This window comes from Labrus mixtus, chromosome 15 (assembly GCF_963584025.1).
Source record: "Labrus mixtus chromosome 15, fLabMix1.1, whole genome shotgun sequence".
Lineage (NCBI taxonomy): Eukaryota > Metazoa > Chordata > Actinopteri > Labriformes > Labridae > Labrus > Labrus mixtus.
Window position 1 is genome coordinate 15,538,870 of NC_083626.1, and position 17,945 is coordinate 15,556,814.

A 17,945-nucleotide genomic window follows, 5' to 3' on the forward strand; every position below is an offset into this window, starting at 1 on the left:
TAGTTTCCTTCCTGAAAATCTCTTTGTTTCCCTCAGCTTAACAACCAAAACATTTCCTTTTCTGTTTAAAAAAATATCAAACCAAAGTTGTTGCAGTTAATTCTGTATTTGCTTCAGGCATGCTTGTGTAATTCACTTTGGACTCACCGGGGGAAGTATTAAAGAACTTCATGACAGAGTTTCATTTTTGTCAGAGAAAAAAATCAGACGCACATTCACAGTTCTTTTTTGTTTTTGAACAGAATATGTTCAGCAAAGGACAATCTGCAAGACCCACCGGCTTTGAATACAAACATGTATCTGTATGTATGTGTAGTCTTTCTTCTTCCAAACTGCATTTACATCACCGTCAATGATATGTAATCACCAGTTAAAAAGCAAACACTTAAAAAGAAAACACATTGGCATTAAATAGAGATCTGTAAATCAAATTCTACAAGAACAATTTGTTGATTAAAATATTTAAAGGGCCGCTTGTTTTCTTAATCATGAAGGAGACATTTTCCTGATTAATGAGGCTACTTACATTCAACATAACCTCATAATTACATTTTTTTTCACAGTTGACACAAAAAACAATGTACATGTAATCCCACTATAAATACTTTTATGTCTATTCATCTCAAGCATGTAGAGTCTTGTGGTGATTTTCGCTTTAGAGCACTTCAATAAAAACAAACAAAAAAACACACAAACACAAAAAGAGAGGCCACACAGAAAAAATTGTCCAAGACTCCCAGTCCGATAGGGGACAAGAGGAGGTTTAGTTATTTCCGGAACATCTCTCTCCTAGATTAAATATAAAAGATTTTTTTTTTATTAATCTGAACCGAAATGAGCATAAAACAGTCAGTGAGGGATTGAGTGATTTGTGCTTTAATGCAGCCCACAGAGTATTTACAGTGGTGTTCTGCAAGGATTAGTTGTGTGAGAGGATTAGTGAAGCTGCATTACTGCTGTTTTATTTAACTCACAACAGCAAAAGGCTAAAAATAAAAGCCTCTTAACCACATTTAGGCAACATGAGAGGCCAGGCCGAACAGGCACACAGACATGTTCTTTTTTTTGGGTCCTCTTTAAAGACATGTACTGGAAAAAAGACTCTCATGCACACTCACTGTCTCACTCACGCTCAATTTTCTCTTCTTAATCTGTAATCTATTAATCTGCTGAAAGTTGTCCTTTTGCAGCATATGCTTCACGAGGAAACACTGTCATATCTGTTAAGGCGATGATGTTGGTGAGAGTGCAGCATATGCAGATACAGGCAGGATCAACATAGTGGGAAAGTCACAGCGAGGAGAGGATTAATGCAAAAAGACTGAGAGAGAAAGAGAGAGAGAGAGAGAGAGATGTGCAGAGGCAGCACATTACCTCTCGTTCTCTGTCCCTCTCACTCTCCCACACTCTCTTTCCTTGCATCAGCATTGATCAGAGTACATCAGTAAAGGAAAGAGCAGCCCATCCATCAGTGCATGGCTGTGGAGTTATTGTAAAGAATACTAAAGCCGAGCATGCACACAGAAACACAATCATATGCACACTGTTTACTTTATAAACAGTAAAACAATCAAAATAGAGGCCAGCTAATCCACGAAAATGCTACTTTCTTTGAGGAAACACTCTGGGATTTTTCACTAAGCTTAACCAAATAGAAACACTTTCCCAATGATTTTATTGAAGCCGTATCGACTGGCGCCGATTTCACATTGCGCTGTGTATTTAGCCATCTTTTTTTTGTCATTTGGATGTTAGTAGTTGCTGAAAAAAGGGCTTTAAAAAATAATAATTCTGCAGAATAACCTTTTCTATTTTGTTTTAGTCCATCCCTCTATGAACCCAATGGAAACACTAAAGGTTCTGAGTAGTCATTTTGAAAATTAAAGAGTGAACTTAAATGGCAACAATTTTCCAGCCCACATATTTTATAGAAGCACCTTCAAAGGATAAGCATGTTTTCATTCATTATTTACATGGCTCCAAGCATGCCAACTCTGCAGGGAAAACTCTGGAAATAAGCTATTCCGCTTCAGATCCGAGCAACACTTGGCAAACATAAAAATGTAGCCATTCTAAAGAAGCTGATGGTTAAGAGCATTGTTGCTGGGTTATGATACAGATGTAATAGCCTTAATCTTTTCTAATTCTTCTTATGTACACACAATGTACATTTCTGCTCAAGCAAAAGCTTTGGATCAATTTGTGCCTCTTCAATACGCTTTTGTCAAGATCTAAATGTTCTAAACACATAATTCTGCTGTATGGGTACAAATGGCCAGTCAAAGAAATCCAGAGCTAAATGATCAGCAGGTTGCTGCATGGTTAAATCATCTCAATAGTTAAGAGGTGACACAGCTTGCAGCGTTTTAAAGAACGCAACAACCTTTTCCCAGAGATTAGAAGTTGCTTTTTTGATCATTTATTTTATCGTCTTTTTTATTTACATTTTCCTCTTTTGTGGTTAAAAGAAAAACATTTCAATTTGCACCTTCCTAGTCAGAAGAAACTTGTTTTACTTTTACTTTTGTTTTTGAGAATTGAGCAATTACATGCTCTGGTTTAAAAGTATCTACACAAAAAACAATAAAGACACACCCCAAAACACATGACTGGGACGTTCCCCTCTCTACCAGTGAACCAACAACCTTCAAATCTCAGAATAAGCTCTTTGGGTCATCCTTGCCTCTAATAAAAGGAAATGGTACATATTGGTTATACATATTTCAGAGCATCTCTCCTCGCTTGTAAAGAGCGTACTTGAAAGGGAGATTCCCATCTCAATGTGCCTTTCAATATAAAAAAAAGAAAAAGAAACAGACACGGAATTGAAAATTCAAATGCATGTATCCTTAAGACGGTGTTTCTATGAATACCAAAGACGAGGATTGTACAAACACATAAGAACAAAACCCCTCTGCCACCCACTAGGCAAATACTTCTGGAGGACAAATTGGAAATTGAATCATAAACTATAAAGAACCAAGGTTGAGTTCAGCTGCGAAAGAAAAGAGAGACGAGATGGAGGTGGAGAAGAGAAAAGAAAGGACGGCCGCATTAAATAAAAGTTCACTCTTCCTCCCTTGCCCCTGCAGAAATTCACGCTGTGCTACCTGATTGAAATTTCCTGGTTTAATAGCTGTGAAATAAAGCAAAAGTTGGGAAGAGGAGGATGGAGAGAATATGGAACAGAGGGCAAAAGAGAGGACTGGAGGGGTAGGCGGAACAAGAAAGGGGAGGGAGGTTTAGAAACTCACAGACTAAAAGATACATTAATTTAAAGCAAATTAAAAATCTTTATGACTTCTAAAAACTGCAATAAAGACTAATTAGTCATTACTGGAATGTGTCTCCCTGTAATTCTATTGCCAAAATGGTAACCCACACTTCTGTTGTTCCCACTAGTTCAACAGAGTGGATTAGCCTAAAAACAGAGAGTCAATGGAGGCTTTAGTTTAGCTCAAGAAACCATGAGATGTACTAGACTGGTTCCTCGCTGGGCTTGCTTTCGAGCTAACAGGTAATGATTAGCACTGATGAATGAGGAAACTTTCCATTTACACCAATTAGTGAGAACCCATAGTGAGACAGAGACCTGGGACACACACTGGAAAGGCTTTTGTTCTTTACTCCGAGGGTTCAACTTGGTGGGTGACATTCTCATTCGATCTTACTGCACCTTTTAAAGATACCTGTTCTTCAAGACTTGCATACAACTGTGTAGAGGAACATACTTTAAGTTACCTGTACCATACAGGCCAATATGATTTATATTTTTCCACAGTGGCATTGCATTTTAAGACAACACATTTTCACCATAATAATGGCCAACTCAAAGGATACCTTAGGTTACTGTGCCATGCTCCATTCAGGTCAAGACTGAAATATCTAAACTTTAGTGATTCCTTGACTCTCTATCTACAACCACCCATAGTCCTTTTTTAGTCCAATTATTAAACATCTAGTAAACATGTTGCTTTAAAGTTCGTACAGGAATGTATGATCCAGTGCAGTCATTTAGTGCAGTAACACAAAACTGGCTATTATAGACTATACATATGTATAGTTTGATGTATTCAGAGCACATTGCTTGTCTTTGTCCATATTCTGTATATTATCTGTAAACTAGTATAGCATGCTCACTGCACCTTAATCTGTATATTATAATCTGAAGAATATACTTATATTTATAGTATTTATTTATATTTATGGCATCCCATTAATCCAGCCATATATACCCAATAATTCACTTTTTTTTAGTCTACATCTGTAAATTTTCTAATTACTTGTACATAGCACAGATTCTTGCACTTTCTGCTTATTTGCACTTCTGGTGAGATGCCAAACCTCATTTCGTTACTCTATACTTGTATATGTGTAATGACAATAAAGTCGACCTGGTTCTCCAGGCACAGGCCATGAATCACACTGCCTCCGAACAGAGTGCATCTCGCTGTCAGGCATCACCTTCTTTAATACATATTACATTTTTTGCACTTGTAAAATAAAAGCTTTGAACCCCCTCCCCTCTGGTAGAAAAGCCATGAGACTGCTTTATGGCCCTCTTGTTCAATATGGCAGCAATCAGGCAGTCTGCTTTAGAAACATTACTTTTTTTTTTTTTTAAATTCTCGTCGGTAGTCGCTTGAATTTGTGATGGAATCATATCTGAGTAGGAATAAACTCAAACGATTATCCTGTGATATACAACAAAAGGCCAAAGTGCCTGAAACCACTTCTCAAAATACACTCCTGGCACCTTAAAAAGTGAATACATCATGGTTAACACACCACTTGCGATACCAAGGACATGCTGATTGGTGAAGGTGAATTTATGCAAATTCAGTTCTTTGAACTCGAACCTACTCAGACAAATTCAGTTCTTTGGAATTTGTCAACACCAATTGAAGTGGAGTGGGAGTGAGGACAAAGAGAGAGCAGAGCGCCAGTGGATAAAAAAACCCATAATGATGAACAAATGGACTGATTATAATGAACAGGTAGTTTATTTCAGAGGAAACCAGTATGATAAAATGTGATAATAAACTAAAAGCTTACTTTTGGTAAATTGTCATTGTTCAATATCTGATCTCCTTGAGTTAAATAAGGGATCAAACTACCTGCAATCTTAATAATTCTGTTTCATTTTCTACATCACATCACAGTGTGTCTGCATAAAGATATTACTTCAAATATGTCGACGATTTAAAAGAAAAATTCAACTTGAAAAGTAACTAAGGCTAAATGTTTCCTGGTTTTCCAGTGTGGTGAAATGCCGTTAAAGCGTACAATAAATGATCAATTAAATGATCGCCCTGGGGTGCCTTAAGAACAGAACAATGTTGCTATGCCATACACTTTAGGAGCTGCTGCTATACATGTTAAATACAGGGCAATATTACTATTCCTTTTTTTCTTGTTAACAGTGAAGGTTATTTCTTTTCTTTGTGTTTCTATTGTGTAATTTTATGCGTCAACATTGCTGATCATTATATCATCTCAAGGCAACAAATATACAAGTCAAGAGCAAATGGATAACTCTTGGAAAAAAACAAAACTAAGTAATTTACCACATCTATTCTGCCTTGAAAAAAAATCTTCAACAAGTTTATTCTACATACTTCAGATGAATGCACATTTGCAGAGTATTTTTGCACACATTTTTTTCACACACAAAGCAAGAGAAGAGAGGGAAACGACCTTTCTTCAGAAACACAAATGATCGTAACACTATAATAGTGCTACTCTAAATCAAGAACATCGTTACTCTGCAAACTGTAAATAAAGTTTTAACCATTGTCACTTTATCTCAGAGAGCTTCTATTTGTGATAGAGGGTGCAGTCCTTACTCAGCACTTTTCAGAGCATGCAACAGACATTGTTAGGTGCCACATGAACCTAATTCCTCTGTGTCGTTGGTTTCATTAACACTTGCATAACTTTGCAATTTTGAATATCAACCCCATTGTACTGATTCATTTGGCTTCATTCATTTGGCCTCTCTTTCCCTCTCACGCACACATGAACAATGACAAACTCTCTCTCTGTCTCTTGACCAGCAAATTTAAAGTGCAGGGGAACTCTGGTGATGTTTGTCCGCATGAAACATTTTGCTTTCATAATTTTCAGCTTGAATTTTTCACAAGCCATATGGAGCTTGTTGTAGACCAGGCATGGGGTGCAGCTTTACTGCGGAGCCGGCTCTAAGGAGGGCAGACAGCTTGTCTTCACACATCACATTAGAAAGCCTCTGAGTGTGCATGCATGTAAGGTTTTTTTATGCATTTGTTAGTGTGTGTGTGTGTTTTTTTACTGCAGGCCTGTCTGCGTGCATTACTGCATGCACATGTCCCTCTGAGCTTGTGCGAGAGTGGTTTAGCACATCTTAGCATCCTTATACATCTTTGTTCTAACATCCATATTCCCTCTTCTTGGCAGACAGAGTGCCTTTCAGAGTAAGTTAAATTCCGAGTAGCCTCTAATCAGAGGCGATGTATGGAGATTGCAGCCCATGGACTGAGAATCAATGACTCGACAGTGTGTGTTGAAGTGATCAGCATAATCGCTGGTCCGCTTAACTTCAAAATCCAAGCCAAGCCGTTTCTCCAAGACTATTGGCAAAGCCACTGAGACATGTAACCAAGGCCTTGTCTACAAACAAGATATCTTTATTGCAGGCGATCTGCAGTCCTCAAAGAGTGTTAGAGCCCCGTGGTCAGGGTATGAAGCCCAAAGTTTTCACACAGCGGTGAAGTGATGTGTATAACAAAGTATGCGAATAAGAAAATAAGACAGAAGGATGGATGGTGGAACAGATGGAGAAGCGCCGATGACAAAGGCGGAGGCATCTTTGTTCCTGTTGTGGCCTGAAAGATACAAATCTAGAGAATAAAAGGTGAGCAGAAGCAAGGCAGGCAGACACGCGCACAAAACAGAACAAACACACATGCTGAGACTTCTTTCACCACTTCCCAGCCCCCTCAACTATCCTCCTGAGGTCACCACAGCTGTCCTGTCAGCTTATGCCTCTTAAGCTGGTGGCAGGGGAACACATACACACATACTTTCAAACACAAGCACACACACACATAAAGGCTTGGTGTCAGGGCCAAAAAACTCTTAATCAAGCATGCAGGAAAATCATGTTTGATTGAACCTTTTCCCCCTCAAACTGTTCAGAAAATAAAATGTGATTGAACCATCATATATTTTCGGTTTCCCCTTGACAGCCTGAGCAGTTAGTTGGCTCTTAGTGTCTCATGTTCCCACTTATAGGTTAATTTTGGAGTTGAAAGCCCAGCGTGACTCATTCAAACGTGGATGAATTGAGTTCAGAAAAGTGTTTTTCACTTTATTCTTGTTGTTGATATGACCGATATTTTAAATACAAGATGGCCAGAGCAAGCTAGAAAAACCGAGGTTACAACATCCATTAAAGTGCAGCAGGTGCACCATATTATTTGAATATTTGAAAAAATGTGTGCAAAACAGCTTACAGCAAGAAGTCCTCCACATTACCTCTGACAGTTTTGTAGAAGAAATCATTTGATATATAGCCCAACCCTTAATTTAACACTACTTTTGATGTAACCTCAGCTTAGAATATAGTTCAGTGAAATGAAGGAAAGAAGGTAAGGAGGCTTTAAAATACAGCCGCCATCATGCACTGAAATCATTTTCATGGTAAGCTGGCTTTCACTCCCTTTGCCAAATAATGTTCACGTAAAATGTACTTCAATTTACATGTGTGTCTGGAAATGTGTGTGTGTGTGTGTGTGTGTGTGTGTGTGTGTGTGTGTATTGTATGTGTTAGAGCATCGACCTTGAAATGACCTAAGGGATTGTATTCAGTAATTATCTGATTACTCGTCTGTTTTTCGTCCACTCAGACACCCTGCAACTGGATGAGGCTGTAATTCCCTGATTACAACTTACTCCACAATCAATCACCCATTAACGGGAGCACGCAGACGATACACAACCACACAGTCTCACACACACACACACACGCACGCACACACACACACACACACACTCTCACACACACACACACACACACACATTCATAACAACGTGTCCATCCAAAATATCAACACCAATACAACTGCTGCTGTTTTTGTAGGATAGTATAATAAACAACAACGACAGAATCCTCACTTCACGACCTCTTCATGCTATCTCTTGACTTGGTTGTTCTTCCCTCTCACCTGGTGTTTTCAGTGTTTCCATTGCTTGCTGCAGACATCAGCACTTCATTGAAAGCCCATTGATACGGCACAATTTGAAAGCATCTCCTTCCTCTATTCACGTCTTTTCGCCATCATTCCATTTATGAAAACGTTTGCCCTTGCCTTGTCAAGCATGTTTGGCAGCTTGAGAAGACACACAAAAAGAATAAGCACACACACACACACACACACACACACACACACACACACCCACACACACAGTAACTTGGGCTTTGGTTATACAGTAGGGAGTTACAGTCAGCAAGGACACACTTTCACTCACAACGAACATTGTTGTCTTCCAGATGTGATTTCTGACAGAATGAAAAGTCTACAATCTTTCTAAGATCCTTTGTATTAAAAATGAAAGATTTCCACTCATCCTTCAAATTCCTTTCAGTCATCCTGTGATGGAACACTGGTGTGTGGCAGATGTGTGGATGTGCGATACAGCAACCGCAGCAGCATCAGTGACGTTACACACTTACAACAATAACAAACAAAGACAGCAGGTTCAGATGAAGGGCAGCTGGTGCATGCCACTTCATCACGACATGAAAGCCAAAGGCAGAGTGTAACATTTTCAAGCCATCACCATCTATCATATTTACTTAAATCCAAAGACAGACTCCGCTATCATCACATTTTGTTTTTATCCTTAGGATGTTTTTTCTTTGTCACTTACATATTTTTTGTAAGAGATGTTTTCTATCATGTAAGTCTGGTCTTTTTTTGGCCTCTTTTTTTTTTTTTTTGAAGAGAGCAGCCTTTCAAAAAAAAAAAGAAAAGTTGGCTTAATGACCATGTCAGAATATCAGGGTAGTTTTTGATCCCTTAAATAATTATTTAAACTGAAATATATCTCAATCCTCAGGTTAGAAGAGCTTAAAATGTACAACCAAAGACAGTCAAAAGTTCTCAATAGAAAGAGTTCTCTTATTGAGAAACAACATCAAGAATTAAGAATGAAGTTTTTACACAAATCTATCTTCACTTGGTATATATAGCTGTTTTTTATTTGATTATTGATGAGGTAATGGTTAAAGGCCCTGTATGTTAGAACATTATATTGAGGGGGATTGTTTCTGTAAAACACCTCAGTTCTTAAACATACAGTTAATTAAACACCAACCTGACAGTGTCATTATGAAGAAGACTTTATGGCAGAACTGGTGGATTGGAATTCATTCGACTGTTCAGGTGGAGCTATAACTTAACTGAAAGTAAGTTTCATGAATTTGATCTCACATGGTCAAAATGTTTCATAGCAAGCCATGTTGTAATGAAAAAGATTTTTGAAAAATGCAGCCAATTAATTAATCACAGTGTCCCTTCTCGCAGTTTCAACAGAATCTAAACATTCAAAGCTTCACAAGAATGCAGCTAGATATTGGTATTCATTTTTTCCAGCATGAATGTGAATACGTGATCAGCATGGCCTCAGGGACATAAAAAGCTCTTATTTACATACAGGTAGCAGGTGCTCTCTTACAGCCCTTTTCCCAGAGGAAGGTCATTTTCAGGGTCGCACACAATGATCCGCAGAGGCAAGGATACCCAACCTTCACACTGAGAAAAGAAATGGGAAGTAGTGATAGAGGGCCCCTGGGCCCCTGGGCCCCTGGGCTCCTGGGCTCCTGGGCCCCTGGGCTCCTGGGCTCCTGGGCCCATGGGCTAGTGACTCAGCCACTTGGCCCACATGGGAGGAGGACCACACAACCAGGGATTTCTAATCCACAAGGCTCACTTCGCTCTGTCTGCGCTGTAACCTGCAGGCATTTTGGAGATTTGCCCCACTCTGATAGAACTGCAAAGACATGAAAGCCCCTAAACTGAGAAGACCTTTCTTGTTGGATTACTCCTATTCCCCTTTCTTTTATTAAAGAACTTTTTTTCGGTTGTTCTTCCTGGCATCCAGTCTCTGTGGTCTCGTATTTCGTAGTGAATCCGACCTCTAGATTCCCTCGGGTGGCACAGGGCCTATTCACTGCAACTTTACAACATGTGGAAAGAAATTGGCTGCAAAGGCTGCCAGCAGTGGTAATCCACAATAAATCGAATACCATAAATGCTGTACACAGACACTGACCCAGTGACAGGAATATATACTGTGCACTCACACACAAAATGACAGAAAGGCACACATATATTCTTACCTGTGTGGCTCCTGTGTGCGTGTGTGAGGGAGGCCAGGCAGAGAGACAGCAGTAGACTCCACACGCCTACTCCACAAATGCAAGGACCCCGTTCCCGCATTCTGTAAGAGACAACAAATACACAAGCTCCATTAGAGAATACACACAAACAATACACTAATACAATACATAATTAGAGTATAATGTGTGGTGCATGACTTTATTCAACCATGTTACTAATGATGCTTTAAATGTTGCAAGCAGCTGGGCTCTGGGAGGAAAATGTTTCTGTCTCTCTAGACAGATATACTTCAAAAACTACTGATGGAATGATATAATACTTTTTTCACGAGAATTCATCGTGCTCAAAAGATAAATTCAAATGACTTTGTGTTATTTGTTGCCATTTCTAGCAACATCAGCAGATCAAAGTTTTTACTTATCCACTGAAAAATCTCAATATCTCCTTTGTGCATTGGTACATTCGTGGCTCCAAGATAATGAACCTAATCTTTTCTAATAACTTAAGTCATCCCCTGAATTTTCCTTACAACCATACATTTCCATTTTTTTGGGCTTTGGGTGTTAAGTTTATTTGTAAACTTAACACGGCCCCAGAGATCCACTGGAATGGCTGTAGACTATTAGTCTGGAACAAGAAGACAAATCACATTCTCGCCCACACCCAACTGCACATGTTTTGCCAGAAATGAAAATGATAATGATATGCCCATTCCAGCAACAAGTTTCCCAAAGGCTGTGACAGAATCATGTTTACCTCTCTGTTACATCATTTTATCTTTTGACAACACTTTCTAAGCCTTTTGGAAACTGAGGAGACCGGTTTCTGTAATTCTGTAAATGGAATGTTTTACCATTCTTGCTCGATGTAGCATTAGAGCTGTTCAACAGTTCAAGGTCTCCCATGTCTCATTTAGGCTTCTTAATGCTCCAAACAGTTTCAATGGGTGACAGGTTTGGACTCCGGGAAGGCCATTTTGTCACCCAGACACTTTTACTACGGAGCCATGCTGTTGTTATACGACCAAAATGTGGTTTGGCATCGTCTCGCTGAAATACACAAAGCCCTTCCTGAAAAATAAGTTGTCCATTTGGAAGCATATGTTGCTCCAAAACCTGTATATGTGGTGGTTATTGCCACCTTCAGAAATGTTCCTTGCCTTGGAAGGTTACCATGCCCACTTACTGTACATTATCTCTTGCATTTTGCATTGTTTGCCAGCATAGTCTTTCACAGAGTGGTGAAACAGGTTGACATTAACAATACTCATTTCTGAGATGTTCCAATTCTGGGTTTTTTAAAATAATTTCACAACTTTTCCAGCCTTTGTTGCCACCATCTTTCCCTCTTTTTAAAACGTGTTCACAACATCAGTTTCATAATGGGCTTATAATTAAAAAAAAAAAAAACAATGACATTTTTCAGTTTCAACACTGACATGTTTCCTTTGTGCTATTAAATACAGAGTTTCAGTGCTTTGTAAATCATAACATTGTTTTATTTACATTTTATACAGCGTCCCAATTTTTTAGTTATTGTGGTTGTAACAAAATAAACATCTTTAAACAGAAGGGGAGATAGAGGGAGAAAGGAATGTAAAAATGAGACTCTGGTAAATTCACATGAAGGGTATTTGGTTCAGGAACTTTAGGACATGAAAGCCAAAGGCAGATCCTAACATTTACAAGCCATCACCACCTATCATGCCATCACGTTTTATCCAAAGGTGATTTCATCATTGTCAGATACTTTTTTTTGCTTGGAGATGTTTCTCATTTTCGTCACCTCCCTTGTTTTTTTGTAACAACAAATGTTTGGTTATACGTTCTGCTCTTTCCTGTAGCTTGTATTTTCATATTTCTTCACCTTTTAATCATGTAAGTCATTTGGTTCTACAGCTTCATTTTTGGTGTCTCAATTGGTTGATTGACCACTTCGGTCAAGAATGAAATAAATAGTCTAAAATATCAAAAATCCTGAAATCAATTATTTAAATTGTAATGAAGCTCCATTCCTGTGGGGGCACTGTGGGTTCCACCATACTGTCATTTCCGTTGTATAACTGAATCAATATCCAAGCATATTGATTAATATCTGATTTAAATTATATTGAATCTAATCGTGACCCAAAGAATATCAAGTCAAATTGAATTTTGAGGTTCTTGACAATACCCAGTCCTAATTCTGAAAACGATTTAGTTGATTGCCATATGATTTCCTACAGACATGTAAAAGCAGCTGCAACAAAGATTGCAACCATCATCAGATCAATTTTCTTTTTTTAAATACCTGAAACATAAATGGCATTCCCATCAGTACTTGGTGCCCAGCACTTACAAGCACATTTTAGCATTCATACATGCTGAATCTAAATGGAGAATTAGTGAACATTATACCTGCTTTAATTACCATGTTAGCATGAACTGTAATTGCATATTAGCCTTAGCTTAAGAGCCTTGCAATCATTGCCATACATTATTCTAAAAGCACTCATGCACTGATATACATGTACAAGCTTAAACAAAAGCATTTACACCAATCTCCAGCACCGCTTTGCTCTCATTCAGCTCATTCAGAGTAAGGGAGATGTTGAGTGACAGCGAGAGAGAAACTAAGGGATGACAGAGGGTTGCTTTCAGACTGACAAGCTTTCTGTTCAATTCTGTAACCTGACAGCTCAAAAGTAAAAAAAAAAAAAAAGTAAAACAAACAGATGATTCATGTTCTACATGTTCACTGTTCAGTGCTGAACCTACTGTAAAAGTGTATAAACTTGATGAGAAATAGATGGCATCCGTTACAATAATCCAACTGAAGCAGTTCAAAGTGTTTACAGCCTGCTCAGGTCTGACCAAGACAATAACCCATACTAATCATAATGACAATGAATTGTTAATGAAAAAACTACATCAAAACAAATAATTCCTCAAAAAATCAAAACAACCACAGGTCATGTTTTTTATTAGCAATAAAGTTTTTTATATATCAATTCTTTTTAATTGTATTATCTGGATGGGATGACAGCAACGGTGAGTAAACACACACAGGAACAAATCTCTTGTTGTGTGTTTGTGTTTGTGTGTGTGTGTGTGTGTGTGTGTGTGTGTGTGTGTGTGTGTGTGTGTGTGTGTGTGTGTGTGTGTGTGTGTGTGTGTGTGTGTGTGTGTGTGTGTGTGTGTGTGTGTGTGTGTGTGTGTGTGTGTGTGTGTGTGTGTGTGTGTGTGTGTGTGTGTGTGTGTGTGTGTGTGTGTGTGTGTGTGTGTGTGTGTGTGTGTGTGTGTGTGTGTGTGTGTGTGTGTGTGTGTGTGTGTGTGTGTGTGTGTGTGTCTTTCTCTCTGTCCAAATGCAGGCAGGTGTTTACACTGAAGTGGTGAGCAGGGATGCATATGATTAAAGCACTTTATATTCTGAGCACTCAGCAGGACGGAAACTTCCACAGCAGACAAACTAGCTTTTTTCCCCCCTTTTTTCCAGCTTGTAACATGAATAGATACGTGAATAAATGACTGCAGGAGATAAACAAAGCAAAACCAAACTCACGGGACTAAGATACAACATGAGGAACACTTAAGAAGCTGTTTTAGCTCAAAGAAGTCATGTTAACATGAAAATTAAACAGGTTGTGGATGTATCTGAGGTGTCGGGTGCTGGATATTTCCTTCAAAAATCAAACGTCTCTTAACTACTGCACACTCTGGAAATTCATGAGTAGATTCTCTTTAAATATCTTGACAGAGGGAGCTTTTACCCAAACTGGTGTAAACGGGATGTTAACTTGTATTCTCTCTCTGTTTGGGGGGCTCTGTTACTAATTTTTTCAGGAGGAGGCAAAGAACGGTCCTTTCAATAAACACTCAGACTGGCAACATAATTAACCAGTTGTATGTGACTAAACATAGAAAACATCAAATTAAATGAGTCAGCTGTAGTTCGGTCTATCTCAGAATAAAAACTGAAATCTACTGTGTAAATAGCAGAGGTGAAAATCTGTACTTAAGTACAAGCACTGTACCGGTACAACAAACTATTTAAGAAGTACCAACTTCTCAAAAACCTCTCAGAGTGTTAGTCACTTTTTAACTGTTAATCCTTCATCATTGTGTAAATGGCAGACATTCACATCTAAATTTCTTCCACCTCCTGTACTCTTATGTTCAGTGTTCACGGTCACCTCTAAAAAAACAGCCCATCTCATTCTCATCACATAGAAACGATGTGTCATCACCCTTCTGCGACTCACACGGACGCTACCCGCTCATGTCTGAAAGTGACGCACCGGCCTTTTCAAGTGACTTCAATGTAAAGTCATTGTGGCTGTATGAGATGCCCCAGGCTGTTGACGTAGTATAAACAATGAGAAAGTCCACAGACGGAGGAAGTGGAAGTGGAAGTGGAAGTGGAAGTGGATGGATGGACTTTCATCCAGAAGACTGAGGTTCATGTACAATGAAACCAAAATGTTATTCACAGTTGTAACACACATGCGATGTTGTGAGTCGCTTCAGTGACGTCACATGACGTACATTACATAACAAAGTTATTGCCACGCTAAACATGGTCTGATCCTAAACCTAACCAAGTGGTTCATTGGCCCAATTACAATCAAATAGCCGTATTAGCTACAAAAAAGCAGATGAATGGTTTGATTATTTAAGTACCAGTGTGTAGGAGTTAGTGTCATCTAGCGGTGAGCTTTAAGATTGCAAACATGTGTCTGCATCTTTCAATTCAATTCAATAAAAACATGCTCAAAAGTACTATATTCCATCTTTGCCAATAAATCCCTGTAAATCGTACACACCTTCAATACAAATTTGACTCTGTACTCAATTTTAATCAAAAGTAACAAAGTAGATGACATCATGTAATGAGTACTTAAGTACAAGTAAAAGTACAGACTTGAAAATATACCCATACTGAACAAAAGGACTTAATTAAAGTAATTTGAGTATTTGAAATGAGTTACTTTCTGGTTACTAGCAACACACTCTACAGGCGTAGCTGGCTCTTAAAGGTAACAGGATCGGACATTTTGATTTGTTCCATTCATCTTACACCCAAATCCTACCTAGTATGTATAATCAAGCAACATAATCCACCTTCTCTGGACTCTGCGCCCAAATTGTGAGCCACATAAATACTAAGTGCTACTGAATTAGCTACCTGTGGTTTAGCTTTGTTACGTTGGTGTTTTTCAGCCCTTTATCTTTTTTCCTGTACCAACCTCTCTTCCAAAAAGAATCACTTCTGGCTCCAGAAAACCAACATGGGGGTGGCCAATTGCTGAAGTTGAGGTTTCATATAATTCCAGACACCAATGGGTGACTATAGCCTAAATCCAATATTCATACAGTTTATGCATTCCACTCACCAGTGTGTGGATACTAGTAGTTCTCATGTGGTCTGATGAACTTTTCTAGCAACGACTTTTGAAGAAAAAGTTGTTCAACACTTTTGAGGAGCGATCTGATGATGTAAGTAAAACAAACCAAACTTTCCAGGTTTGCTTGAGAGTCTGTGCAGATTAGCTCAGTGCCGATGAGATTATACACACACCTGATCGGGTCTGACTGAGTGTGTGCTGGTGTGTTATTTGTGAACATGCATTTGGGCATATAGCTGTGTGTGTGTGTGTGTGTGTGTTTGTGTGCGTGCGAGGGGATGTGTGTAAGAGCTTTGCCATGAGGAAGTGCGTGTGTGTTAAGCCCTGGCTTGACTTCTTAGCTGGCTGTGTGAGTCATCTGGCCATGCAGCCAGGCATTTCTAGAGCTGGGAGAAGCCGCAAAGCCAGACAGGCTGAGCCAAGGCTTTCTCTGGTTAGAGGGCATCAAACACACACACACACACATATATGGAATTTTATATATATATATATATATATATATATATATATATATATACATATATGTTATTGTCGCTTTACATCTTTTCTACCATTCATCTCTCCTCTTCCCCTGCATATTCCTCCCGCCCACTTGCCCCCTTTTCTTCGTGTCCGCTCCTTTGCTCTGCTCATAGCAAATAATTAGCAAACAAAGCAGAGACTTCGTTCGCGTCCTCCCTGGCTCATTTAGACACACAGCAGTGTTTGGGATGATGCAGTGCCACTTCATTTTTCCTCGTTGTTTGGTCTGTCTGCCGCAGAGCGAGTGGGTGTGTGATATAGAAATGGATTTGAAAGGAGCGGGGAAAGAGAGAGAGAGAGAGAGAGAGAATGTGAGAAAGGAGGACGGGGCAGGAAGCTGTGTGGGTGTCTGTGTGCCTTTGAGTGTGTTTGTGGTTGTGTGTGCATGTCTGATTGCACAGGAACACAGGGTTCTGATCAATAGCTTCTAAACAGCTCACCTCTCCATCAGTATCAAACTCAGTGACTCATGTGAACTCACTCACACACAAACTCCACTTTTTCTTGTAAAGAATTCTAAAAATGCTCAGGTTTTCTTTTGCGTATGCCAACTGTTTGTGTTTACACTTCTTTACATGTGTGTGCATGCTTTTGCTATCCATATGTGATGGAAACTGCCCTGCTAGGTATTGTGAATGTCAGATAGCAAAGCCAACACTCTTTTGATTATACCCACCATTATGACTACAGGAAGGAACGCAACATTGTGTCCTCTAACCTTGCATGCTGTAGCTTTCATTAACTCAGCACGGAGCAGCAGAAAGGAAAGAAATAGCGAGAGATGGAGTTGAAGAACGGGTGGTGGTCTCCAATGGGTTCTGCAGTCTGTTCCATCCCTTTAATTAGTCCCATTGGAATGTCCTTCCCTCTCCAGCCGGCTGATCAGCTTCCCCGCTATATATTTCCAGTCTGTAGTTGTGTGTGTATGCGAGTAGGCGTGTGTTTGTGTGCATCATAGCTAAAACCGGACAGACATCTCATGGGCATATTGAGATCCCTACGGTCAGGGAGAAAATGTAGTGGAAATGCATTAATATTCAAGGAGTTTCCATTCCCTGAGATATCCACAATTTGGAGAGTTAAATGCCTGTACTCTCACTATCAGTATCTGCAGCAATTAACCGGAATGCAACTTTTAAAGAAGTATTGTGTCATTACAAAACACCTTCTAAGGGAAAAAAAATAGTATATTTAAATAAATATTAAGAAATGATTTTAATCTGTGCCATAGCACAAACTTGAGAGTTTAATGTAATTGGGTATAAAGTTGCACACATAAGATAAATTGTGACGACTCACCTGTTTGATTCTGTTAAAAAGCTGTCAACTGAACTTTGATGAAATAAACAACCAGTCTGAAAACCACTACAAAAGTAGACTCAGTGTTTGGTGTTGGAAAGCAAAAACAGACAGAAGGTAGATAAATACTGCTCGTTGTTATCTGTAAGCAGACCTGAATGATTTGTAAAAATGAGCTGTGTATCTGTACCGGCTTGTCAGGGTCTTCCCTTATCAATCAGACAGCCTGACAGAGAGCGGCGGAAACATCAGTGTGTTGAGCTCGATTGGCCCACTCCAAATGCTTTAGCAATCATTGTTTTATGAAGAGAGTTGACTGCCCTAACCTCCTGTTATAATAGTATTGTTGATTTATTTTT

At 39.1% G+C, this 17,945-nt stretch overlaps 1 protein-coding gene across 1 annotated transcript in view; it reads right to left on the reverse strand.

Moving 5' to 3' along the window:
• LOC132989970 (chemokine-like protein TAFA-2) overlaps positions 1-17,945 on the reverse strand; it is a 75,415-nt gene that overhangs the window by 22,521 nt on the left and 34,949 nt on the right. The window contains exon 2 of the mRNA XM_061057926.1: positions 10,382-10,482. Within this exon, the coding sequence (XP_060913909.1) occupies positions 10,382-10,481 (100 nt within the window). The 5' untranslated portion in view covers position 10,482. The remainder of the gene's footprint in view (positions 1-10,381; positions 10,483-17,945) is intronic.